This window comes from Maylandia zebra, linkage group LG23 (assembly GCF_041146795.1).
Source record: "Maylandia zebra isolate NMK-2024a linkage group LG23, Mzebra_GT3a, whole genome shotgun sequence".
Lineage (NCBI taxonomy): Eukaryota > Metazoa > Chordata > Actinopteri > Cichliformes > Cichlidae > Maylandia > Maylandia zebra.
This window is the reverse complement of record NC_135188.1, coordinates 39,418,287-39,445,870: the sequence shown is the minus strand read 5'-3', so window position 1 is coordinate 39,445,870 and position 27,584 is coordinate 39,418,287. Positions and strand designations below refer to the sequence as shown.

Below are 27,584 nucleotides of genomic sequence, written 5' to 3'. Positions count from 1 at the left end.
TTAATGCACATAAAAAACAGCTGCTTGTTTAAGTGAAAATACATTGATGGGTTTTGTTGGGTTTTTTTTGCACCAATAAAGCTGAGGAGTTGTAAAGTATTTTGTCTAGTGTCAATTATATCGTCAGTTATATCGTTATCGCAAATTTTCAAATGTATATCATGATAAATATTTTTGGTCATATTGCCCTGCTCTAGTGGCCAACAGGGGTAACTCCTATGGTTGTAAAAAAGAAGTGGGAAATAAGTCTCTAGAAAAAAAAAATCCCTAGGCTCCACTGACCCATGTCCCCAGTCAAACTTTTCTGATGAGTTAATGGGCTCATTTGCTCATTTCACATCTTATTTAATGAAGCATGATGTCACGTTTGGAAGCCAAGAGAGAATTTTTAGATACAAATAGGGTAAAGCAGTGTGGTTACTTTATGACTCAGTGTGTCAGGAACATTTGATTTTTAAAAAGCTAAGATGGTGACAGGTTTATGTTTGGTCACCATAGAGGAGAATCCAGGCTGTGGTTGCATAGGTAACCATCTAATGCATTTACCATGCTTTAATGTAATCAGGTAATAGTGCTCTTTGCCTGAAAGTTATGATACTTTCCCATTCTGTATCCCTAACCATTATTCACCTATCATTGCTACGAGTCACTGAATTTCAGAGACAACCCACAGTCTCACCATAATGTTTAACCTCTCGCCATTAAACATTACAAATTCATGATGTCAGATATATAGAGCATCTTAACTCTCTGAACAGTCTATATGCTTATAAGCAGTTATAACAGAGGCGAGGAAGACTATAAGTGCCATAGGTAGCAATGGCTTTACAAAAAAGGCCGATAAACATCAAATAGCGATTCAAAGCAACAGGTACAAAACTGTGAAAAGTAAAGGTCAGAAGGTGAACTTGCTACCAAGCAGTACTCAGATGTTGGTATTGTAAATCTGGATATAGGTGTAAACTGTAGCAGGGACACAAAAGTTTCCATGACACACTGTCATCTGTGTCAGCCCCCAGGTGTATTGCACTACCTACCCTGTCCACACCTAGCCAAGATTAACCCAGGCAAAGATGGAGTCGGCCCAGTTACTCTAAATCAGGTTTTTATGGTCTCTGTATTATTTATGGGCAGAGCGAAGGTCACAGTGAGCGGTGGGAAGACTGGGGCTCCTACCTGTAGCGTCTGCTCATAACTCACCTGTCAAATCCAGCACCAAGCCTAGGATGATTAAGCACCGCGGCTACCCAAATCTGACTGTGGGCCAACTTGCTCCTACTTAGCCCCTGTCTAAGAGTGTGGCACTTGTCTGCCATACTGGAACAACAGACTCCTTCCTCAATAACAACCATCCACCTTTTATCTCTCTCTCTCTTCCTCTCTGCTTGTGGTTTGTCTCTGTCTCTGCATCCACTCGCCCAGCCGCCCTTTACTCGCCTGTCTTGTAGTACACAATTTCTCAGAGTGGAATGCACACCTCTGCGGATAATTTAGTTTAGCCACGCTGTGAAAAACACACGCCTGCATCCCTCTACACATTTGCATCCACACACACACACATACACAAGCATGCACATCCAAAAACACAAAAAACATGGAGCAGCAGTATCTCTGCACTGTGCAATACGCAGTGCTTACAAGACTAACTACAAGGGACCCCACTGAAGTTCAACACAGCTTTAGTCACATTATGTGGCTCATTATGCAGTAGAAATGTGATACCTTATTTTTAATGCCTTTTTTCTCTATATCTTTAGCAGTAAAGCTGTACTAACTTGGCTACAGAAAATGTAGTAGTGTAGATTTATTGAAAAAAAAAAGGTCCACTAATAAGTAAAGTTTCACGTGAATGTTTTCAGGCAAACTTCTTGGAACTAAGTGGAACTAAATGGAGCAAAGAGTGTTGTTTACAGTGGAAAAATCCTGACCATTGGAGGGACTTTTTAAATGTATTTTAATTTATTTATTTACAAATATTTTGTGATATATTGTAGTTTAATTTTTCACCGTATGGTGACGCTCTTGGTATTGGGCCCTGTAAATCCAGAAAATTTAGAAATTAAAAACAAACAAAAAGAAAAACGCAAGTCAACTTTTGCTCGAGTTTGTTCAAGTTAATGAAGTGTAAAGTATATATTCAGAATTTAAATATTTTCATTACATGGTATGTGTACTGACTCATTGTGGTTAAATAAAAAAAGCTTTGCTTTCTGAATATCTTTTTGAAAAATCAGTTAATTACACAAAAGCCACGCAGCACTGCAATTCGATTACTTTAGACAAATGCAGCTATACCTTCTGAAACATCGCTATTACTGATAGCTAAATTGGAAAATGACTCATCATTATTGTTTTGCTTTCATTGAGAGTAATGTTCACTCAAAGAAAAAATAAAAAAAATCCTCCACACTAAACAGAGAATCACTCTGCAGCAATGTTTATAACTGTTACCAGTTCAAGTTATCTAAAAATAAAATAATACTTTAACTCAAAAAAGAAGAAAATGTCAGAGGAACTGAAGATATTTAATCAAGAAGAATTAATCTATTCAATTTCATTGTGTATTTGAGCTTCTAGTGTTGGCAATAGATCCTGATAATTTTGGGGAACTGGTTGCTGATTCCTTCCCCTACTTCATGCTCCATCCAATATAACTCATTCTCTAAATATGATAAAAATTTACATGCAAAAACAATCACCTTACCCCAGATACCAACATTCACCAAAGACCTTATTTCTCAAGTCGGAGAATTCCTGCAAGCCTTTCCTTAAGTAAGCGTGTCTTAAACTGACAATAGCACTTCTTGTGTGCAAACGCATTACTCAGTCATTTTCTAGTCGATGCCTTTAGGGAGCTCATTTTCTATTCCACAGCACCCTCAACTCATCTTTATGCTAACAACCTGATTTCATAACAAGCATAAACAATTTGTCTCCGTTGTATTCTTCTTCTAAATCCGTCATGACCTTATTCATTGGTCCCCAGACCCTCTGGGTGCAATGTATGAGCAGCTATACTGCTATGCATATCAAATGCAAACTAACCATCACATACCAGCAATGCTGTTGCCAGAATGGCCTGTTTTACTGAGGGCATGGGTTGTATTGGTGAGAAAATGCAAATTAGTGTTTCCAGGGAGCGGTGTGTACTGTGTAGCTGCTGAATGTCATTACGGTTTTGAACAACCTAAGCAGTTTTGTTTGGGAGGTGTAAGCCAGAAATGTTTTCTGCAACTTGCAACAAAGGAAGGCACACGGTGAGACAGCTCTCCAGATGCAACTGGATCTGGAATTTTTTCTGTGCAGTAAAACGGAGGACTAAGTAATTACTCATTACCTTAAGCTGGTAATTACATTGCTTTACTAATTATGCAACAGCAGAAGTAATCGACTACATTACGACTTACTTTCCATATGCACATCTCCGTCATATAGTGTTGTTTGCTCTTTTTATGCTGTTTGCAAATTAATATATATATTAAAACAGAGGGGCGGGTAGATGTTTAAATGCAAAAAATTGGGCCATTTTAGCTTAGTGAAGGCATCACGATATATATATAAAAAAAAAAACAAAAAACACCCAGTACGCCCCTGCGGGCGGTTTATCCTTCAAGCTCGGGTCCTCTACCAGAGGCCTGGGAGCTTGAGGGTCCTGCGCAGTATCTTAGCTGTTCCCAGGACTGCGCTCTTCTGGACAGAGATCTCCGATGTTGTTCCCGGGATCTGCTGGAGCCACTCGCCTAGCTTGGGAGTCACCGCACCTAGTGCTCCGATTACCACGGGGACCACCGTTACCTTCAACCTCCACATCCTCTCGAGCTCTTCTCTGAGCCCTTGGTATTTCTCCAGCTTCTCGTGTTCCTTCTTCCTGATATTGCTGTCATTCGGAACCGCTACATCGATCACTACGGCCGTCTTCTTCTGTTTATCTACCACCACTATGTCCGGTTGGTTAGCCACCACCATTTTGTCCGTCTGTATCTGGAAGTCCCACAGGATCTTAGCTCGGTCATTCTCCACCACCCTTGGGGGCATCTCCCATTTTGACCTCGGGACTTCCAGGTTATACTCGGCACAGATGTTCCTGTACACTATGCCGGCCACTTGGTTATGGCGTTCCATGTATGCCTTGCCTGCTAGCATCTTGCACCCTGCTGTTATGTGCTGGATTGTCTCTGGGGCATCTTTACACAGCCTGCACCTGGGGTCTTGCCTGGTGTGATAGACCCCAGCCTCTATGGATCTTGTGCTCAGAGCTTGTTCTTGTGCTGCCATGATTAGTGCCTCTGTGCTGTCTTTCAGTCCAGCTTTGTCCAGCCACTGGTAGGATTTCTGGATATCAGCCACCCCCTCTATCTGCCGGTGGTACATACCGTGCAGGGGCCTGTCCTTCCATGATGGTTCCTCGTCTCCCTCCTCTTTCTTGGGTTTCTGCTGCCTGAGGTATTCACTGAGCACTCGGTCAGTTGGGGCCATCTTCCCAATGTATTCTTGGATGTTCCTTGTCTCATCCTGGACTGTGGTGCTGACACTCACCAGTCCCCGGCCCCCTTCCTTCCGCTTAGCGTACAGCCTCAGGGTGCTGGACTTGGGGTGAAACCCTCCATGCATGGTAAGGAGCTTTCTTGTCTTTATGTCAGTGGCTTCTATCTCCTCCTTTGGCCAGCCTATTACCCCAGCAGGGTACCTGATCACGGGCAGGGCATAGGTGTTGATGGCCCGGATCTTGTTCTTACCATTCAGCTGACTCCTCAGGACTTGCCTGACCCTCTGCAGGTACTTGGTGGTTGCAGCTTTTCTAGCGGCCTCTTCATGGTTCCCATTCGCCTGCGGGATCCCCAGGTACTTGTAACTGTCCTCTATGTCTGCAATGTTGCCTTCTGGTAGTTCAATCCCCTCAGTTCTGACTACCTTCCCTCTCTTTGATACCATCCGACTACACTTCTCCAGTCCGAACGACATTCCAATGTCATTGCTGTATAGCCTGGTAGTGTGGATCAGTGAATCGATGTCTCGTTCACTCTTGGCATACAGCTTGATGTCATCCATGTACAGGAGGTGGCTGACAACTGCTCCGTTCCGTAGTCGGTATCCGTAGCCAGTCTTGTTAATGATCTCACTGAGGGGGTTCAGGCCTATGCAGAACAGCAGTGGGGACAGAGCATCTCCTTGGTAGATCCCGCACTTGATGGTGACTTGTGCTATGGGCTTGGAGTTGGCCTCTAGTGTTGTACGCCACATCCCCATTGAGTTCCTGATGAAGGCTCTTAGGGTCCCATTGATCTTGTACAATTCTAGGCATTCCAGTATCCAGCTGTGGGGCATTGAGTCATAGGCCTTCTTGTAATCAATCCAGGCAGTGCACAGGTTGGTCAGTCTGGTCTTGCAGTCTCGGCTGACTGTTCTGTCTACCAGTAGCTGGTGTTTTGCGCCTCTGGTATTCTTGCCAATTCCTTTCTGTGTCCCGCTCATGTATTGACCCATGTGCCTGTTCATCTTAGCCGATATGATGCCTGACAGGAGCTTCCATGTAGTACTGAGGCAGGTTATTGGTCGGTAGTTGGAGGGGACCGGTCCCTTCTTAGGGTCCTTGGGGATCAGGACCGTCCGACCTTCGGTTAGCCATTCCGGGTGTCTCTCGTTAACTAGCAGCTGGTTCATTTGTGCTGCTAGACGCTCGTGGAGTGCAGTCAGCTTCTTTAGCCAGTAGGCGTGAACCATGTCGGGCCCTGGTGCTGTCCAACTCTTCATACTGGAGACCCTTTCTTGGATATCTGCCACTGTGATGGTTACTGGATCCTGTTCGGGGAGGTCGCTGTGGTCTGCCCTCAGATCCACTAGCCACTGAGCATTGCCGTTATGGGTTGCGTCCTTCTCCCATATGCTCTTCCAGTATTTATATTTATATATATATATATATATAAATATATATATATATATATATATATATATATATATATATATATATATATATATATATACATATATATATACACGATATATTTGTGGATCTAAATGAGACGTTATTGTGAAATTAAAATCCCAGAATGCTTGTATCAAATGTTCTAGGTGCATAAACTTTTAGAATGGGTCATATTGGCCCATTGTAACACCCTCAGCCTTTGGGTGACTTGTTGATTGTTGACACTATCACTTGCAATTGCAATAGTTGGTTACCATGCAACGATTTTTCATAGTTGCAGGAGGTTTGCACACAGGTACACTTTAGACCCCCAAAGTTTGGTTATTCTAGAAAATGTTCACGGACAAAGAAACAAACACACAGATTCCATGTATTGTAGTCAGATCGATTCAATCCTTCAACAAATTTGAAGTTCTTCTACAAATACCACTTTTTGTACAAAAAGCACAACATCCTACATCAATAAATTCGATTTAAAAATGGATTACACATGGCTAGTTAGTCAGCCCATTAGCTGGTAAATTTAGAACTAATCAAAAGAATATTCAGCAGGAAAGACAAACCAGAAATGTTGGTGTAACGTTCTTTTACTAGGATTAATGTAGTTTGTTGCTTAGGTCAATGCAGAGTTCATATTCCCTTTGGTGCTATACATGACCTACCAAATTAATACATTTGCTTTTGAAAAATAAATGAATCTTCGACAAAAGCCAGTTCAACTGCGATACTATCTTGTCGAATGTCTCACAATATGTGGCATAAGTAAAATTCCAATTAGCTCTTTCAGTTTTATGAAATTTTAATGAAGTTTCTGTCCCAGGTCCCAGCCACTTTCCTATTATTCCCTCGCCCTTAGGATTCAGCTGAGCTGTGCGAGTTCTCTTCTATATCACGGTTTGACTGACAGCTGTGGTATTGCAGATGTCTCGCTTGGAGCTCTGCTGTTCACAGTCGGTTGGGGAGGGAGAGAAGGCAGGGAGTGGGGAAGAAAAGTTGGCGGCGGTGCCAAAGCGATTGTGCTTGGGGAATGGTATTTCTGACATTTGTCTGGCAGATAAAAACCACCATCAGATATGAGGAAGAGAAGGTCAGTGTCCCTGCTATCAGTTGACGATGGTTTGGCATGTTGTTTGATGACTTCCTCCTCTCAGTGTGGTCCAGAACAGCCAAGAGGCTGGGCACACGGGGAGACATGCAGACTGGGAGGATGCAACTACATAAAATCCCCCAAAATGTGATGCTTGGGTACAATTCTGGTGTGGAATAAAACTCAACTGCAGTTGAATGAATAAAACATCTAACAGTATGTTGAACACGTTTTGCAGTTCACTATATACATCCTCCTAGATTGCCCTGAACAGTCCTGCGAAGCGCAACAACTGAATGTAGAGCTCTTGTACAACAAATTTACCACAGTGCTGGATTAATCCAGCTGCACTGAACATGCAAAACAACAACCAAAGGGAGACAGCCAGCTCCAGAATGCCCTTTGATTACCAGACTTTCACACAAGGCTTAACACTTCAGACTTCCATTAACCTCGGAATCAGAAAGTAACACCAGATGTGACCCCGGCCTTCTTTCTGAATGTAAAACACAGGCTAGCTGTCAGAACAGTGAGGTCTGTACCTGCTGGAGGGGGTCTCAGAGAACCCGTACCTTCCAATAGTAACACAGATTTAAAGCAACATAAAAATATCACCACCTGTGTAACTGTAAGACATTCCCATTTTATTTATACGTTTATGCAACTCCTAAATAATTTATATTTATGGGTTATGTCAGGTGCTTCACATGATTTTGACTCCATGTTTGTATTTGAGGCAATAACGTGGCATCCTGGAGGAGAATACCCACCTATCACACTGCTTCTTCTCGACGTCTTTAAAAGTCTGTCACATAAAGCACCATTTGGAATTCCTTTGTAGCCGGAAGGAAAAAAAGGTCTCCTCTGCCCTCCTACTATGGAACCTCCTCCAACAGAACTCCTTGGCCTTCACTGAACTCATTTACCACCAGACCCAACACTGCAATCACTGCCACTGCTGCATCACCATTACAGTACCACACAAACTTCAACCCTCTCTTAAAAAAATAGACACCCACCAAAGGTGATGTATGCATATTTGAAGCTTGACTGTTTTGCTCATATCTCTATAAATTGTAGCACTTTCTCACGGTAGAATTTTCTCCTAAACTTAGCTCTGGAACTCTCTTTGAGAGTGTATCAATAAGAGATTCACACGCAGGGCGGTAAAGACAATTTTCTCTCACTATATTGCCAGACAAATGGTAGTAGGTTAGATTATGTAATAATTCTGCATAATAATTTCTGAAGCTATTTCAGCACAATTTCCATATAACAGTCAACCTCTCGTTTTGCTCTCTGTAGCCAGGAGCCATTTGAGCTCAGCTTAATCAAATGCAATCGAGTGTGGGACAAATGTCCAATCAGAAGCCGTGTGAAGGGCAGGCAATGAAATTGACTTGAACTGAAATGTTTGCACATGGTGAATTAAACTGATATTCCAATTTTTACAAAAAAACTCAACATACCCAATAAATATATGTAGCGCCAGTTTTTCTTTATTGCTAAGCGAAATAAGGAAAAAAAACACTCATCAAGAAAAAAAACGAGGCATCTCAAATCTCCATTTACCAGCCACTCCATCAGGTATTAATATTCAACTGTTAATGCAACTGATAACCCCAAAATTTGGTCAGCCAATCACATGGCAGCAAATCAACTTGGACATGAAGACATGGTCAAGACAACCTGCTGAAGTTCAAACCGAGCATCAGAATGGAGAAGAAAGGTGATTTTAGTGACTTGACATGGTTGTTGGTGCCAGATGGCCTGGTCTGACTATTTCAACTGTTGATCTACTAGGATTTTCCCACACAAATCTAGATCAAACCTTGAAGCAGATGGGCCTCACCAGATTCATGAAAGCATGAATCCATCCTGACTTGTATCAATTGTTCAGGCTGCTGGCAGTGATGTAATGCTGTGGGAGAGGTTTTCTTGGCAGATTTTTTGAGTATTGTTGCTGACTATGTCCTTTTGGACCACAGCACATTGAGTTCACTGTAACAATCACTAGACATCAATCCAGAGAGAAACTCAGGGATAATGGAGCAATGCTATAATGTAAATTATGGACCAATTGTCAATTGAATTCAATCCAATTTTATTTATACATCACCAAATTACAACAACGGTCACCTCAAGGTGCTTTATGTTGTAAGTTAGACCCTACAATAATATATACAGAGAAAAACCCAACAATCATATGACCACCTATGAACAAGCACTTTGGCGACAGTGGGAAAGAAAAACTCCCTTTTAACAGGAAGAAACCTGCAGCAGAACCAAGCTCAGGGAGGGGCGGGGCCATCTGCAATTTGTTGGGCTGAGAGAAGGAAGACAGGATAAAAGACATGCTGTGGAAGAGAGTAGTGATGGGATTTCCGGCTCGGCTCACTAAAAAGAGCCGGCTCTTTCGGCTCCGAACCGGCTCTTCAGGTTGTTTTGTTGCTTTAATTTATTTATTATTAACAACAATATAAAATTATACACAAAAGGAATTACTAATGTAAAAAAAAAAGTGGTTTTATTTATATATGTTTATATATAAAGATATGCGGTGGCCCCTAGAGACAAAGCACGCGCAAACTCCAAAACACATTTCTAGCGTTAACCGAACTTCCAAAACAGAACTACCTAGATCACTTAAATTACACAATTGAAAGCATATGTGTATTGTTTGTGTATTTATACACAAGCACTCATATATATTCAAATAATTTAAAAAAAATGTTCATTTACCTGTTACTACCACACACCAAATCCGGTCGTTGGTACTTCCTGGCTTGTGTAGCCACTACACTGCGCCTAGCATCCTGGAGCACTTCTGTTGTCTTTTGTACGTGTTTTGGACTTTTTACGTGTTTTGAAGTTTGTACGTGCTTTGTCTCTAGGGGCCACCGTAAATATACTTTTATTTATTCACTCCACATAAAATGTAATAAATAAATTATATAATATAAAAACCAACTATTTATATTTCAGCTTTTAACTATTTAAATTTTTAGTTTTTTCCTTTTAAACAAATTTAAAGTGAAACAACACAAAACACTGCAAACCACAATACAATTGAATATAAATTAAAATATGAAAACAAAAAGAACATGCACATTCTCTGTCATATAAGATAAGATAAGATAAGATAAGATAAGATAGAACTTTATTAATCCCTCGGGTGGGTTCCTCTGGGAAATTCGACTTCCAAAAAGCACAGCAACGACCGAAGTTACAGTTACAGAATTGTTATATATATATATATATATATATATATATATATATATATATACACACACACACACACATATATAAATACAGAGACAAATATAAATAAAATATACAAAGGGGATAAATAGAATAAATAGGAATAAAAAATAAAAATACGGGCCTGCATGAATATGGGCCTGCATGAATAAACTTTCTGAATTCTTTATCATCCGCAACTGAAAATAGTTACTATACCTTTCTAATGTGACGTTGTTGTCCCTGGCTCTCTTTCTCTCTCTCTCCCTCCCGCTCTGATCTTGTGCTACTGCGAGTGTAACGATAAGTGGAGGCATTTTGAGGGGAGTATCTGTGTCAGAGTGTAAAATGATTGAGGCGGAATTTTAAGATACTAACATTTAAATACATGCAGCAGCAAATAGCCTGATATGTTGAAAAAGTCTAGTCTTACAGAAAGATCTCGAGCCATTGGAGCCATTGGAATCACTGGAGTCAGATAATGTGTACATATGAATCAGATTCCTTTTTCTATAGTCTTCCTATGGGTTGATGAAACCATTCGCTGAAAAATTACTAACAAACAATCTCTAAAGCAAGAATCTGAATATGGATCATTGCAATGAAAAATTATACACCGAAAACTTTTAAACAGTTTTGGGATTTTGAATGCCTTTTCTCCATACATGAAAGTCTATTACTAACCAGGCCCTGGCCCCAAAATGGTTTCAAGTGCACACTCCTCTTTGACACTGCCATTGTATCACCAGACAGCCTCAGTGAATACCTGGCAAAGTTCACACAGCCACATCAAGGCTGAATAAAGCACAGTGTGAAAGGTGGCCTGAGCCCAAACAGCAGCCCATACATCATCAGACAATGGCTGTTGGAAAATATCCTCAACTAAACCACATAGAGCCAACTAAAAGGCTGTCCAAGCACTGTCGACAGAGCGGTCTCTCTCGCTCTATACAGGTGTACAAAATAGTGAATATAGGGGAGCATCATCAATAACCCCTGGCTGGTGGATGAAGCAGCTTGGCCAATCCATATCACACAATTAACTAAAACTCCACCTGGGTGCTGAGAATAACTGCTGCCAGAGTTTTGGCGCCAACTCTCTTATAACCTCTCAAAGTTGTAGTTTGGAAGATGCTTTTTTTTTTTTTGTTTCCATCAGTCACCGCTGTGGTGTGACTGTGCATTTCTTGGATAATTTGTTGATAAAGTTTATCGTAGAGCTTGTTCTCATATATTTTTTACTGTGCTAGCAGCTGAAACTGTCTGATGGTTTGCCAAACAGCTCAACTAAAGGTGGGATTTTTATAAATTTCAGTCTTAGAGAAGGAATATGACTTTGGCAATCTTTCATATAACACCATCTGCAGTTTAAATAAACCTGCAAACCACATTACTTTTCCATAGAGCATTTTGTGTTTTGTGCTATGTTAGCTCTTAGCATTGTAATATTCGCCATCTTCCATTCAAAATACAGATGACAGTGGAAGTCTGTTAACAACCAAAACAATCGCCAACCAGTCTGGGAAGACAACATTTTTTTCTAACAAGATACAATTACCAGGGAAGATCAATCACTGGTTTCTAGGCCTGTGTGACGAGGTGTTTAGCAACTGATTTTAGAGGAACAGCCAGCAACCATTTGCAACTATTAGGGAATAATTTTTTTTCCTAGCAACAGGTGATCACCGGGCAGTTCAGCTTTCATAAATGGACAATGTGTGCTAATTCTACTTTTCTACTTTGGCAAAACCATGATCAGCTATTGTTATCATAAAAATAACAGTTTTTTCCACTACCTTCTCATTTTTGACCTACAAATAGCTCCCACTGAATAAAAAAAAACCCCAATGAAGTAAAACCTGTTGTGAAATGAAATCTAGAGCCGTTACACATCTTTTGAAAACTGAATCTAACAACCCGTGGGTGAAGCAGGTATTAATTATCATTAATTATTGTATTTTTTCAGTGTTTGATAACAGTTTTAGCAAGATTTAATTGGAACATATATTCATTCGACAGTACGCCATCTCAAATTGAATTCCAAGAATAACGCTTCATCGGGACATCAGTGTTCACGGCTCAGCAAAGATATTCTACAGAGCCAAAGCTAACTGATCGACTCCTGCCAGGTAGGTTATAACACAAACACCATCCTTATATTATACATCACCCATAACCCCTGGCAGTACAAACCGTCCCTGCTGCTTCTTAGTCTAGCGTCTCTCATTGGCTTTGACAGCTGGGCTGGATCAATTGGACAGGCCCTGACTGGGGCTGAATGACAGAGTGTTCCAGACGGCCCATTCTGACTGTCACTTCCCTGAGAGATCACCAGCCACTCCTGCCCACGAATACTAATACAGCCAACATGGCTGCAGCCTGGGACAGTTGGGAAAAGATTTTGAATGTGCACAGTGTTGGTAGGTACACAGTTGCTAGGTGTGTGTCTCACATGTGCAATTTAGATTTAAACAGGCACATGGAATTATCTTCCCCTCCATTTGCCCTTAGCTGGATACAGCCCAAGATCTGCAGGACATGCAGGAAACCCATTAATAAACCAGACACAGTGGCAGCGTGCCAGAGCTGGAGGATAGGGTGAAAGGTGAAACACTGGCCACCTTCTAAAACTGAGCCGAGGCTTTGATGCAAGATAGACTTTATCTCTAAATGAACATAAGTTTAAGTCAGATTGGCTTCACTTTGGACACCTTTAAGCCAAGTCCAATTTTAATATAAACTCTGTGACTGAAATGCACCTTCACCCCCTATAACTATTGCATGTGTCCATTTTGACACGTGCAATTCATAATTTTGGATCTTCAAGTCTAATGTGTTGATTTAAAACCAATAAACCTTAATCCTATTTCTTTGACATTGAGGCTACACCCACACAACCATTTTCATCGGACCGCCTTCTTTTAAGTATTTGCTGTACCTTAATGTATTTGCTGGCTTATAAACTTGGTAACAAGAAAAGAGTAAATGACACCTGACCCATATCAGTCATGATCATGAAGAATGTATGTGTCTAAATAATGTCTCTAATTATAACTGATTCAATTAATATAATTTTAATTTCTATCATTTAGAATTTATATAATTTACTGACTCTCCATTTTTCATGACTCACTGAAGAATATTTCCAGTAAACTGATTTGAATAATAAAACATTTAGACTGAGATGTAGGGTTTTACATTCTGTGCCTCACTATATGCCCCGGTGAAGAAAAACAAACAGAAACAAAACTGCAACTGAATAACATTAATAAAAAGTATAAAACTTTATATGTGAACAATCACTACCACACATCATTTAAGAAGTTACTTCCTTCTTTGATGTCATGAAAAAGATATGATACCTGAAAGTGAATGAGATAGCATCTTGGGTTATATCCAGTGGTTAAAGTAGGCTGGAACAATCTGGAATTACATATCAGGACCTTTTCTAGACGAGTAATTAAATCTGATAGGCAGGTAAATACATAAAAGAGTTCATTTTTGTTGTTGTGTGCCTAATCCTCCTGTTCCTTCCAGTCAATGCTGGTGATGCTTGCTCAGTCATAAGAAAATGACAACCAATATTCCCGCTTACACCCTTAAAGCGATCCATTTTTCATGTCGACTCTGTGATGTATTCACGGTGCAAGTGTCAATATTGCATTTACGGTACTTCAGCGGTAAAGTTTTTCAAGTGACGAGGTAATTTCAAATGCATCTTTTCAAATAGCCTCTTTTCAACACAAGCCTTTATTCTTTCAGGTTTGTTGCACACTGTGCCATGGTACCTAATGCAAAGTTACTGCACTTTCCAGGGAGGAAAATAAATATGTTATTGTGGGTGTAATGACACTCAGAGAAGGAGAAAGAAGTAAGAAAGGGAGGACCGGAGATATTCAAAGGCAAGGACTGCACTGTAAAAAAAAATTGTAATATAAAAGTATTTTACTGTGTATTTTACAGTTTTGTACTGTTCTCCTAGAATATCATTAAATTCACATAAATAGGCTCTGATTTTACATTTCAAATGTAAATTAACGTAAAATCACTGTAAATGTAATAAAACATAATTTTCTTGTTTGTTACATGTATTTGTCTGTACATATGCATATTCATATTGTTAAAATACATTCACAAATGCATCATAATTTCACATATATTTGTCCGTTATTTGAAAGATTGAACTGTTAAATTCAAATGTAATGCTATGGAAAAATATATAAAATGATTCGTATAAACTTTTTTTTTACATCAAATAATAATAATAATTATTGTTATTTAGGGCGATCGTGGCTCAAGAGTTGGCAGTTCGCCTTGTAATCAGAAAGTTGCCGGTTCGCGCCCCGGCTCGGACACTCGGTCGTTGTGTCCTTGGGCAAGACACTTCACCTACCACCTACTGGTGATGGCCAGAGGGGAATTATAACGTGGAATTATAAAGCACTTTGAGGGTCTCAAAAAGCGCGATATGAATGCAATGCATTATTATTTAAACCAACTGTTAACTGTATATTTCTGTACATTTAAGTATTATTATTCATATTGCAGCATTCATTGACCTTGTTTATAGGTAATGTCATTGTTTAATCGCATTAAAATGTTCCTAATTTAATGTTTAAAAGCACTTGAAAAAGGCAAAATCCCATGTAAAATTAGGGCAACAAACTGTATTGTCATTACTGAAAATAACCGTATTTTCATGAGAAAGTTATTTTCTGTTATTTTCTGGTATTATTTTGGCGCCCCAGCTGCCGGAATATTACTGTTTTTTTAGGATTTTGTTTTTACGGTGTGCCCACCAAGTGAAATTCGACAAACTGGGAATTTACAGCTTACTTTCAATCTCCCAATTAATTTGAGAGTTTTTAAAACAGATATTGGATATATAGCAATGATGAATTATTTTTTTGTGAATTATCTTGCAAAACAACTTGACGTAAATGTTTTCTGTTATTAATGGGTTTCCTGAAAAAACTGATGCACTGCAGGATAAGTGGGTTAGTTTGGAGTACTGTGGTGAAGTTCACAGTGCATCACTGAGTTGGACTGTTGCAGAGCAGAGGGTTGTCTTCATGGTCAGTGTGAGGTCAATTTAAATTTCAGGAGATTATGCTGACTAGATTCACTCACCAAATTCTACCTTTAATACTAACTTTATTGTGTCTAGGGTTTGGAAATTAGCCATATGACATAACAGCTCTAACATCTGCTTATATCGTGTCAAACTCAGTTAGCTAAATTCAAAAAGGCCCAAATCCACCAAATGCCAAATCCTACTTTAACCACTGATCATACTGGAGAGTGACCTATGTATAACTAGAAGAAAAAGAAGAAGAACTTGGAAACTGCAAACATCTCTATTGGACTTTCTTGGCCATTTTCAAGTTGCTTTATTGCTCTTGTTCCTTCTGTTTACACCCTCTTGTATAGCATAAAAAATACTGTTTCATAACAGGCCAATCCAATACAGTTCATTTCTATTTATATAGTGCCAAATCACAACAGTCACCTCAAGATGCTTTATATTGGGAGGTACCCAGCAGTTAGAGAGAAAACCCCCAACATCTAGACAGCCCCTTATGAGAAAGCACTTGGCGACAGTGAGAAGGAAAAACTCCCTTTTAACAGGAAGAAACGTCCAGCAGAACTAGACTGAGGGAAAAGCAGCCATCTGCCACAGCTGTTTGGGGTCACCAGCCTGCTCTTCTGATGTGTGTCTAAGTGAACAAAAGGCGTTCTTTGGCACTTCTATCTTGGTGCGCTATCATTGGAAAACATATCTATCCAGTGCTGAAATCTAGGTCATAAATGTGATGATCTCACTCGATGCTAAAACACAGAGTAGACATTGGTTCACTAATGATCTCAACCTATGTTTTTCTATCTTCCCACCATGCTAGCCACAAAAGCTTTTACTTTCTCAGCTGTCAGAGCAGCACAAAACAGAAGGAATTAGCAAACTTTGAAACGCTAATAGTCTTAAAGGGGCGATCGTGGCTCAAAGAGTTGGCAGTTCATCTTGTAACCAGAAGGTTGCCAGTTCAAGCCCCGGCTCGGACAGTCTCGGTCGTTGTGTCCTTGGGCAAGACACTTCACCTACCGCCTACTGGTGATGGCCAGAGGGGCCGATGGCACAATATGGCAGCCTCGCTTCTGTCAGTCTGCCCCAGGGCAGCTGTGGCTACAACTGTAGCTTGCCTCCACCAGTGTGTGAATGTGAGAGTAAATGAATAGTGGAATTGTACAGCGCTTTGAGGGCCCCGAAAAGCGCTATATAAATGCAATCCATTATTATTATTATTATTATTATAAAGAGACTTGCAGCACTTGCTGGGGAGTCTGTGTCCTTCAAGTTCCCGGACGGCTCATGTGCATGAATTTGTGTGTGCGTGAGTTTGTGTTTTGTGTCATGGTACAGTAAGTAGCATGCCCTGCCGCTGCAGATGTTTTTGCTCCGCACACGACAGAGTTCCTCGGGGTGTTACGTCTGGAACAGCTGAGTGCTGACCTCGGTTTCACACACGGCTCCACTCGTCTGCTCCCCTCCACTCCTGCACTGTATGCGTTGTGAGCATGCCTCATCATATTTCCTGTAATGCGTGTAGATATTTGTATGTCCACGCACATAAGTATGAATCCAAGAGAGTGAAAGAGACAGGCGTACATGCTTCGAATATATGAGCAAGCACATCTGTTGATGTTGGCCTGCTTTCACATACGCATCGGAGGCATTTTAAGTTCCTGTCAGTGGCAGCTTGTCTCAGGGGATTGGAGGAGTGACATGTTGTTTTTGTGCGTGTGTGTGTGTGTGTGTGTGCGCACGCACTGGTGTATGATGATGCCCTCTGACACCCTTAAGTGCAGCTGAGCAAATACGCAGAAATGTGACGAGCGCAGGCCCGCCGCTAGATGCAGAAAGGCCAACAATGAGAAGTCACAGGGTATAATGTAGCATATGAAATGAGGGTGAAAAGAGCATATTTGTAAGAGCGTGTTTGTGCGCCAGCGCACCATAGAGAACGAAATAAATAAATGATGAATAACTCCAAAATGCCACAAGAACATCCTTCCTACAGGCAATTTTATGTAACATTTAGTCCAGTTTTTCAAACAAATGACAAGTTGTTGTGCTGTGACACTTTGTGGAATTCACACAAGTCTTGAAAGCATGAACAAACAGGAAGATGAAAAACTTCCCAAAACTAGTGAGCAACCTGCCTTTGATTCAAAACGCGGTCGAAACTTGATGATTTGGATTGGAAGTAATTGTGTTTATCTACACCCTGCTAGCACATTTTCTCCAGCTGCTTTTCAGACTCAAAACTTCACAAACTGACAAACTTATAAAGATGTTCATGGTTGTTTTTTTGTTTTTTTTACCCAGTACAGATGTGTCTCTGTCAACGTGTCTATTATGCCACATGGTGTCCAAGCTGCTCGGAAATATATTCCTGCAAGACTTCCCTGGGATTTCTTTCACAGGGGCAATACACTGAGAAGCATCCTTCCTAATATCCTGTGCTCTTAACAGCTATATCAGCCTTTCACACTCATCTTAGTAGAACTGAGCAACATGAAAATTATATCAGTACAACATTTTTTGAAAATTTTACACAGCTGCACTTTATTTTTTCTCAAAAATTACCAAAGGCACTAAGACATCACCCAATGATTGACTGCCATTTTCACGGTATAGGTTTGTCGCCTTTTAACCAATGCTTTTAGGAGCCAGAAGTAACCTTATTAGAATAAGAGCTTGGCAAAACTTGGCAAGGAAGCTACACTCTTAAACTGTATGAAAATAGAGAAATACCTGCTAATTAGTGCCATGTATGAATAAAATATTAGAATTCCCCTTAACACAACTGAGTCATGTATAGAACTGCTTTGACAGTCTTTTTAGTACAATTAACAACACACTAAGTCATAATATTTGGCAAATAATCACATTAAAATGTTCATAAAAAGGTTCTAGCACTACAAACACAACCAAAAGAACCCAGTTTAGTAACTCCAGCTGGCTAACACTACATCCAGCTGGGGAAAACAGTGGCTGGAGACAGAGGAACATTTGGTTCTTGGGTTGTGTTGCCTTTGAACTGGCTATTTTAAAAACGGGGACCAGTTCATAAACTTTGGTGTGTGGAGACAGCGATTTAACAGCAGTAAGATGGATTCAGTCTAGTGACTGAGGCATAAGTTTAAGTAAGAGTAAATGGAGTGGTTCCTATGTAGTGCTTTTCTACTCTGAGCACTCAAAGCGCTTAACACAACTTGCACATTCACCCAAGCACTTTTTTCTACGCTGTTTCTACATTCTTCCTACTTCGATGGATGTATTGGAGGGCAACATGGGGTTAGTATCTTGTCAAAGAATACTTGGCATCAATACTTGGATCAAACCACCAACCTTCCAATTAGTAGGTGACCTGCTCTACCACCTGAGCTACAGCCACCCCCATGGTAGGCGTTGACCTGTAAAAGAAGTCACACAGCTAATAATGCAACTTCAAGTCTATATGCAATTTAAACAGGTGAGAAATGGAAAAAAAAATCAGCCTCTATTTAACAATAAAGGCCAAACCTTCGCATTGTAGAAGCCTATAAAAATGCTAACTTCAATTTAAAGCATTTTTAATATAAAACTCAAAAACTTGCTCTCTTAGCTCGCCACAAGTGGGCGTTTAGGCAACTGCACTTTTATCGTTGAATGTTCCTGTTTGCGTTTCTTGTTAACTTTCCAATACATGTAACCCATTTTATTGCCATTCTTTTTTACTAAACTATATGCCATTTCAATTATAGATACTCATAATCAGTCGAACTTTTCATTAATTTTCATGTCAATTAAAAACTTAAACATCTAAAAAAAATCTAAATAAATTAGCAATTTTTAATTTGAAGTAGACTTGACCTCATTAAATCACATTTATTCTCATATAAGAAATAAATTAAATGCAAACATAAGCCCATAAAAAGATTATTTCTGATTCCGTCTACATGAGATCCTCTAGAACAATAATGCACATCATTCGTGGACACACTTGTCTCTATCAATACTTGTTCTGAGACAATAACATGGTGAGAGCCCGTAGCAGTGGGGATTCAATTGTTGCAATGTGCTCGAGTATGAATTGTATCCAGTGAGAGATGATTTATTGTTATGCTGAGATCCATTCGTTCTACCAGAGTGCTCTAATTCCTTAGGACCCCTCATGCTTCAAACGGTGAGGAACGTCACCTAAAAACACTGCCAAGTGTCTAAACCAAATGTGATATGTTAAACATATGCAAGCGCCGATCATCTATAGGACCCACGCTCCTGACACAAAGCAGAAGCAGATCCCCTGGCTTAGCTGTGGTAATTGGGAACTGAAATTAGTCACACTGACAGAACAGCTCAACAGGCTGTGACGTGGTTCATAAATCTATATCTTTACAACAACAGGAAAAACATGTTTCAGGTATCCTTTAAGGATTCATATATTATAGCTCAGAAACAGAACATTTTGACTTTATGGAAGAGCTGGGAACAACCTCGCTGGTAGCAGGTCTATGACTCCAGCTATATATTTACAAAGGCCAATCACATGACTCTCAGACATGCTTTCAGCATGTCACAATATTAAAATAAAATTATAAAATACCTTTGAACCCTGAAAACACGCTATATACATACAACCTCCTAGGCTAATAAAAGGAGATGCTCATCTTGACAGCTCCAGAATCAGCTCCAACAAATAATTCCCGCACCTTGTAAATCCCTATAGACATTTCAGGCTCCAGTGATACGAGACATAATATGGCTACGGCTGTTTTTCCCTAATAATTTTGGAGAAATAAGCACAATCTGCATCGAAGCTGCAACATTTACTCTTGAATAATGTATCTCCACTTTAAAGTGTCTCTCCTGGCTTCGGGAATGTGATGCGGTAACGAGGACGTGTTTTTTGGCTATACTGTGGCATCACAGTGTGAACAGCAAGCATCCAACTTTCACTCGATCTGAGGAAAGAAGGGCTGTAATGAAAACATCTGCATCGACTATGCAGTTTTTTTTTTTGCATGTTTTTCTATTTACCCTTTAAAAAAATACACTTTTCCCTCCCAGGACAAAACTATCCACAAATACATAACAATGGACTTAAAGAAGACACTAGATACTTGGTTGAGTTAGTTTACTGCAAGTGCTCTAACTATTTCCTTTTGGCTCGCACATCCATGCACTTTGCAAAATGCTGCATTTCCACTTTGCTGTTGACATCGACTGTATGTCTGAAAATTTTAACATTTCAAACTTTGAGTGGAAAATGATGCGAATGTGACAAAACCAAGTATGGCTAAAACCTCAGGCTGTTGAGCTCTGAGTAAACAGCTTAGTCTTTAACAGTTCCTGCTCATGTGTTGTCCCTGTAGAAGCACTTTGAGGTTTCTTTCTTTAATCTCTGACACTAAACGACATGAAGGCAGCACACCGTGTGATATATGTGTGCTGATGAATCACAGTGTCATAACAAGTCCTGTGGGCCCTTAGCATGATGCCCCCCCGCCCCGAAGAAATTGACCTGCTGAGACCTGGACTTTAGAAGACCTATGAAGTTGCCCTGTGGTAACTGGCAGCAAGGAATTAGCAACACAGTCCACAAGTTTCAAGGCCATAGCAATATGGTTGTTGTCAAACTCACTCACATCTGTACAGTTTCCCATTGCAGTAACTATGAGATCCAGCTGATACATGTGCCAGACTTTTATGTGATAATCAACATTATCAGCTTCATCTTTGAGTTGTTATATTAGCTATATTTTCTACCATGTACTGCACAGACTCTGTTTAAATCAAGTATGAGGAAGCAATGTAAAGCCTCTTCCACAGAATCCACTGCTCCACTATCAGTCCTCTGGGCTTATTATTGCGACTCCAATCACCAGAATTCACAGCATATGCTAACACCACACTATAAATCTTCTTAATTTGATGGTCCCATGTGGTCGATTTTGATGTATTGCTATGTGCCTCAGAACACTGCATGAACCCCAACATGCAAAATACACACACACACACACACACACACAAAGAAGCACACACAGTATCCAATAACATAATCCTCCCAAGCCTTTTTAAAGCAGGCCCCTCCCCCAGTTAAAAGCCACCGTATGTCACTGTATAGAGCTGACTAATGAGCCAGTCAAGAGAAAACGCCCTTTACCTACAAGGTTAATAAGTTATTATTACATAATCAAGCATGTGCAACTCTGCACAGTATTCAGTCTATTCCCTCAATCCGACTGTTCTAAAACTGACAGTAAACACCTTGTGACAAATTACAAGTTGCTCTGTGTATTATATGTTTGGGGAGTTGAATGAAAAGTTATTGATTCATTTCACAAAAGGGAAGTTAACACACCACCATTGATACTGTGACCTCAGAAGAGCGTTCCTAACTTTCTAAGGGAAACATTTTAAGATCATCTCGCCTACAGGGTCAAATAGCAGTGAGTTTGTTATGGAAATTATCACCTGGCAAAAAGTCTAATCTCATGTCAAGTTCATGTCATATACGTCATCCGTGGCAGTGAGAAGTCTCCAACTTCATTGGACCACACCAGAATAATTTGGTAAGCAGAGTAAACCAGCCATAACCAACCGCATAAACTTAACTGAACTATATTTAAATGTTGATTATATTCTTTGTTGTGAAGCTCTTTGCAGAAAACAAATGCCACATAAAAACATGAATTATGATTAGTTATCAAACAGACTAATAATTCATCCTAATCTTTATCTGATGTGGTGATTTGCTACTTTGCTACATCATTGTAAAGTAAACTTCAGTATTTCCTTATTGCAGTTCAGGTCATTACAGTCAAAAGCAGATGCCTCTGACATCTGTAGTAATTTAGATTTGAGGCCAACTTATAGAGGATTTTTAAGAGTAACACCGATATGTGTTGAGTCAAATATCTGATATAGTAATATGTGGCAATATTTTCTGTATCTTTCAGACACATGAATCAGATTTCCATAACATTAGTTGTCTGTAGTTTATATACTCACCTACGTTCTGCCTGAACGCTTGGATCAGGCTGGTTGTTGCATTTGTGGCATTTCAAACACGAGTGTTGGCAACAGGGAAGTTGCAGAGTGCCCTCTGGTGGACAAACTATCAAATATCAACCTTCACAACATAGCTGAAGGGTGTTTCTCCCTGTAACGTTAATCTATCAATAAATCAAACTTTCAGATTTGCCTTCAAACATTTTCATAATCATACATTGAATGCCAGAGTCAAGGAGAGCAGCAGTAAGACCTAAGCACAGAAATGACAGGTGGAACTGGGTTGCCAAGTGGCTTGGCAATTACGAGGATGTACTTTAAGCATGAATATCACACTTCATATGAGATTTAATAATTTGATGTATATAAAGGCATCAGCTAAGCTATCTGCTGATGTTATTTAATCATGCCTTTACATACAACTAAATCTATGGGATAGTTGTATTAAGAAAGAGTTGTAGTGGGCCAGAGCTAATCAATATAATTTTGAATTCCCCCAACTGGACCTGATCTCAGAGCTGCTTGTAGCACCAAAGCTGGCCTATAAATATTCCATTTCTGTGGCCAAACTTAAAGCTGAAAGTATTACATATTAAAGTGAACTGTTTCCCAACTCGACAACAAAACAGTAATAATCCGCAGAAAGCAAAAACGGCCAACAAAAGTCCAAAGAAATTCCCGCCGAGAGAAATCCTCTGTGATGGAAAAGTGCTCGCTATTCAGAACTATTGTTAGTTCTCTCCATGATGGGCAAATAAGTGTTGCCCTTTAATTTGGTTCTGAATGGTGCAGACTGGCGACAAAGCAACAGTACTCGTCCAAATCAAATCTCATGGCTCTACTTTCTGCGTGATTACACAATAACTCAGAGCTGACTGATTGCCTACCTCCTGAAAATGCTGCCAACGTCACTGAATAGAGAATGGCTGGATTGGTGCTGCCCGTTTCTATTCACGGCGGCTGCCACAGCAAAGGGGAGAGTGCTAATGGTGCTGAATAGTAATGGCTAGATACTCTTAGAATTGAGAAACACAAGGAAACCTGTGCTGAATGCAACTGCTCAAGAGCACATTATCTGTCATTCATAAAATATGAATGTTTCTGTGGATTCTACTAACTTCTAAAAGATTACCCTCCTATCTTTGATATGTTTCAAAGTTTCCCTTGTTCTGTAGGGGAAAAAAAGGAAAGAAATGGTTACGGGTGTCTTTCTGACTGACCACCAACAACCTTCATGTTAATGAAAACGTCTAGGAAGCCAGAAATTTTTACCACTTTATGGAACCCATAAATCAAACAGCTGTCTGCGTCCACCATCAGGCATGTGTAAAACGAAGATAGCAAGAGTCCCTTACGTTTCTTTTCTTTTATCTTCACTGCTTTTTCCGCTCGCACTGAATTTCTGTTCGTTCTCCTCGCTCAAAGAAAGACTAGTGAGGGTCGAAGAGTTATGCATTCAACAATTGCCCCTAATAGCTTAAAGTCCCCAAGAGGAGAATAAAGAAATAATTTAACATATAAAGTGAAGCAAAGGGACTTCGTACTGTGAGATGACACTCCGAGGACCAAGGACTAGTGCTCCTTTGGCCAAAGATGATAGACTCCATTAGAAATCAACAGGGGGGGACTTTCACACAGCTTTACTTGTGCCCACAGGGCTCCAGAAAATGTTATTTACCCCATTATTTATTGACACACTGCTGGAAAAATAATCCTGAAATGCAGGGAGGGTTTTCTTTGAATGCCATATTTTGAAGGTAAAAAAAAAAAAATCCCCAATTTGCTTAAAAAAACGTACCTTAAGACACAGGAATAGTATCCAACATCGTCCAACTCTGCTGGTCGGAACCATATAGCGTCCTCTTCTTTGCTCATCCTTGTGCCATCGAAACTAATGGGTTCCTCAAAGTCCCCGTGTCCTGCGCTTTTGTACCACATAAGGCTAAGTCCTGTGCTCTGTGCATGGGTGTAGTTGGCCCGAATATATCCATAGAATAAAGCGCATTTAATCCTTACAGGTTCCCCCAGAAGCACTTTGTATTTCAGGTAGTCCACCGACCAGTCTGTGCAGCCTTCCACTGAAAAAGAAGCACAGGAAAAAAAAGGGAAATTGAAACATGGATATTTTATGTACCAATTTGCATTATCACCAAGCACAGAAGTGGGGATTTGTTCTCGTGGACCATGTGCAAGCAGTCCTCGTATTACAATCAATCATGATGCTTGTTTCCTCCAGGCAGCACAAAATCGTAGCCCCTTTTTTGCCTTTCAAGTACACAGTAATATGAACACAAGTGGATATATATGCATGCCTTTGACACAAGGTGTCCTATAACCTGAAAAAAATGCATTCATGTGCTATTAAAGTGTTTTATTTCCACTGTGCCCCTTTGAATGTTAAAAATAACCCTCAACACAAGTTGTCGGCTCCAATCAGCGGTTCCTGCCTTCACCTACGGATATTTCCATATTTATATATTTAACTTGTGTGTCACTAGCGCACATATTGAATTGATTCTACCAGCAATAAACTCTGCATAAACCACCATCAATATATGTTTAAATGGCAGTGATGGCACTAAACTACATTTGACCTGAGAAAATTAGAAGCGGCTGTATGTCTGCATTCATTTCCGAAAGCTATCAGACTTTCCTCTTAATGGAAAAAAGTAACTTGTCTCATATTGTGCCGGATCGCATACCAGTGCTGAGCAATAGGGGTCTTCCTGTTAAGACATCTAACAAAGCCCACCAACTGTCAGTCAAAAAAAAGTTATGAAGATTAAATAGGAAAAGCATTATTCATGCAGAGCGAGCATTGAGGTGCTTTGGATTCCCAGACTTATTGTCCTTCTTAAGGTGTATATGAGATTCATGAGAAAGTCCAAATATCAAATTGATACTTAATCCTTGCCAAGCTCTTGCATACCAGTGAAAACTCTCTCTCTCTCTCTCTCTCTCTCTCTCACACACACACACACACACACACACACACACACACACACATATACACAAAAGCAGCAGCAGAGTTGCTATTTGAGATTTTAATATGCAGGGAGTTATGTAAAAAGACAGAAGTACAGTAAGTACTCATCAGTGTGACAACCAAGGATTTGGCGAGAAAAATCTCAACACCGATGCTGATGACTTCTCAAAGCCACACCAGTCTTCGAGCTGGGGCTTCATTTTGACACGTGTACTGAATTTCTCATACTTGTTCTGCTACCATGTTGACAACACCGGGTATTTCTATTTGCCTGTTCGCAGACCTGCCAAAGTACTCCCCCAAAAAACTTTGTGGTACTTTGTGCTACAGCTGACATTTAGCATATACAGACTATTAGGTATCTAGTTCATACATTTGCTCAGAGTTTTCCTGCAAACAAAAAAAACATGTATATAGTATTTTTTAAAAACTGGACTTTAATTTACTTTAGCTGTTTTTGAAAACAAAATGCAAAATTAGGGCAAGGATTGCTAACAAACAGACTTAAAGGCACACTGTGTAAAATCGAACCACTAGATGTCAGTAGATTGTAGTTTTCAGCCAACTAAGTTCTCGATTCAGGTGCATAATCCTAGCTACAGTGGCAACAGTAGGACAAACAACTCTGGCCACTGTTTATCTGTAGTGAGTTCAGGCCGTCAGTCTGCTATTTACGTCTGCTGGTGCCCATGTGTATTGGATACCAGCTGAAGAGGCTGTAAAACTATGTGAAAGAAATCTGATACAACTTAATGAGTCACTGAAGTGGCTGTCTGTCCAGTGACAACGATACTAAGGCGACTTGTTGAGGATATGCTAAACTTTTCTTTTGCTAACTGCTTGCCAACAGCTTGCTGCGTTTAGCTGTTGTTAGCTTCCGTTAGCTGTTCAAAGAAAGATTCACTAATATTGGCTATCAGTGTTGGACTCTGACACTTATACGATGTGAGAATGTAAGCAAACTGCTTATCAAGAGAGAAAGTGTGATTTTTAGGACACCTGAGCCTAACGTTAGCTGCTGTAACAGCTTATAACCAGCTGTTGTTGTTGTAGCCGGTTTGCTGTCAGCTGTCCAAAGACGGGTGGGTCACATGTCTAATCTACTGACAATATGTAATTGTGACAATATCAGGAATAAACAATCATGTTTATATAGTTCCAGTTATATCTGACACAACAGCTACTCATTATTTTGTTGGTGCATTGGCAAAAAATGCATGTTCATACCAAGACTGCCAATTCTTCTGCAATCTGCTGCAACAAAATGATCAGTTTTCAACTTTCTAAATAAAGCTAAAGCTTTATGAAGACCTATGCTTGTGAGCTACGAACAAACAGTTTTACCGTGCTGCCACAGTTTTACATGTTTGAAACAAAAAGAGGCCACTCTGATGAAAAACAAGCTTTCACACTACTTCACCTTACCTTCACTATTTTCCCTTCCTGTTCCTGACATTCTCTTTTCTCCTCACTTCACCTTGCAGCAAAGCTCTTTTTTAAAAAAGCAGCTGGTGAGCACAGCTGTCTCATACTCAACAGGCCTCGCTAATTGAGCTTCTACAAATGTTTTATTTACCAAATAAGCAACTCAACCGCCAATCAGCGAGGTGTGCTGTGTGCTGCGGTTATTGGGGGGTAAATGTGGGAGGGGTGTTAACAGGGAATTCATTAACCATGCTGATTTGTGTTATTGTACTGTACTGTATGGGGCTGGAAGGGTCCTTCTGAGCGTGGAGGAAACAGTGCTTGTGGGTGCTTAATGTGTTGGAGAAAACAAGAAAAAAGGGAAAGAAATTCAAGAGAACAATACACAAAAAAGATGTCAAGATCGTGGCACACGGAGATGTTCCCAGGATATCAGCAGTGGAACAGCTGAACCTGGCATCCATGTACACCAGGCAGTCACAGCGGTTGGCTGGCAGAATTTCTGAATTTTTCTCTACGACTCACACCCGTTGCAGTTTTTTTCCTTCTAGGCAAAGGTTTCTGAACCTTTTTGTACTATGTGCAAATCCTATGTTAGTAATTGTCTGTTATGGTCGTATTGAGAGTTTGCATGTGACGATGGATGACTCATGACTGCAGTGGGAACAAATAGTAACCTGAATCTGAACCTGTGGAAGTCCATCACAATTACAGAGACTTTGAAGAGGAAGACTTTGCTGTCAGTCTCATGACAGTCTCATGAAATATATACTTTTCCACCTGAAAAACCTTTAATATAAAGTATTACGCAAAAGTGTTGAGTCACCCTTCATTTCTTCATATGTAAATGTACATGGAAATACAGTAT

The 27,584-nt window shown here is 40.1% G+C and overlaps 1 protein-coding gene across 2 annotated transcripts in view; it reads right to left on the bottom strand.

Annotated features, from left to right (window-relative positions):
- LOC101468878 (interleukin-1 receptor accessory protein-like 1-B) overlaps positions 1 to 27,584 on the bottom strand; it is a 336,508-nt gene that overhangs the window by 191,645 nt on the left and 117,279 nt on the right. For both annotated transcript variants that reach the window (XM_014413138.3, XM_014413139.3), the window contains exon 3: positions 24,104 to 24,383. In XM_014413138.3, coding sequence (XP_014268624.2) covers positions 24,104 to 24,383 — 280 coding nt within the window. The remainder of the gene's footprint in view (positions 1 to 24,103; positions 24,384 to 27,584) is intronic.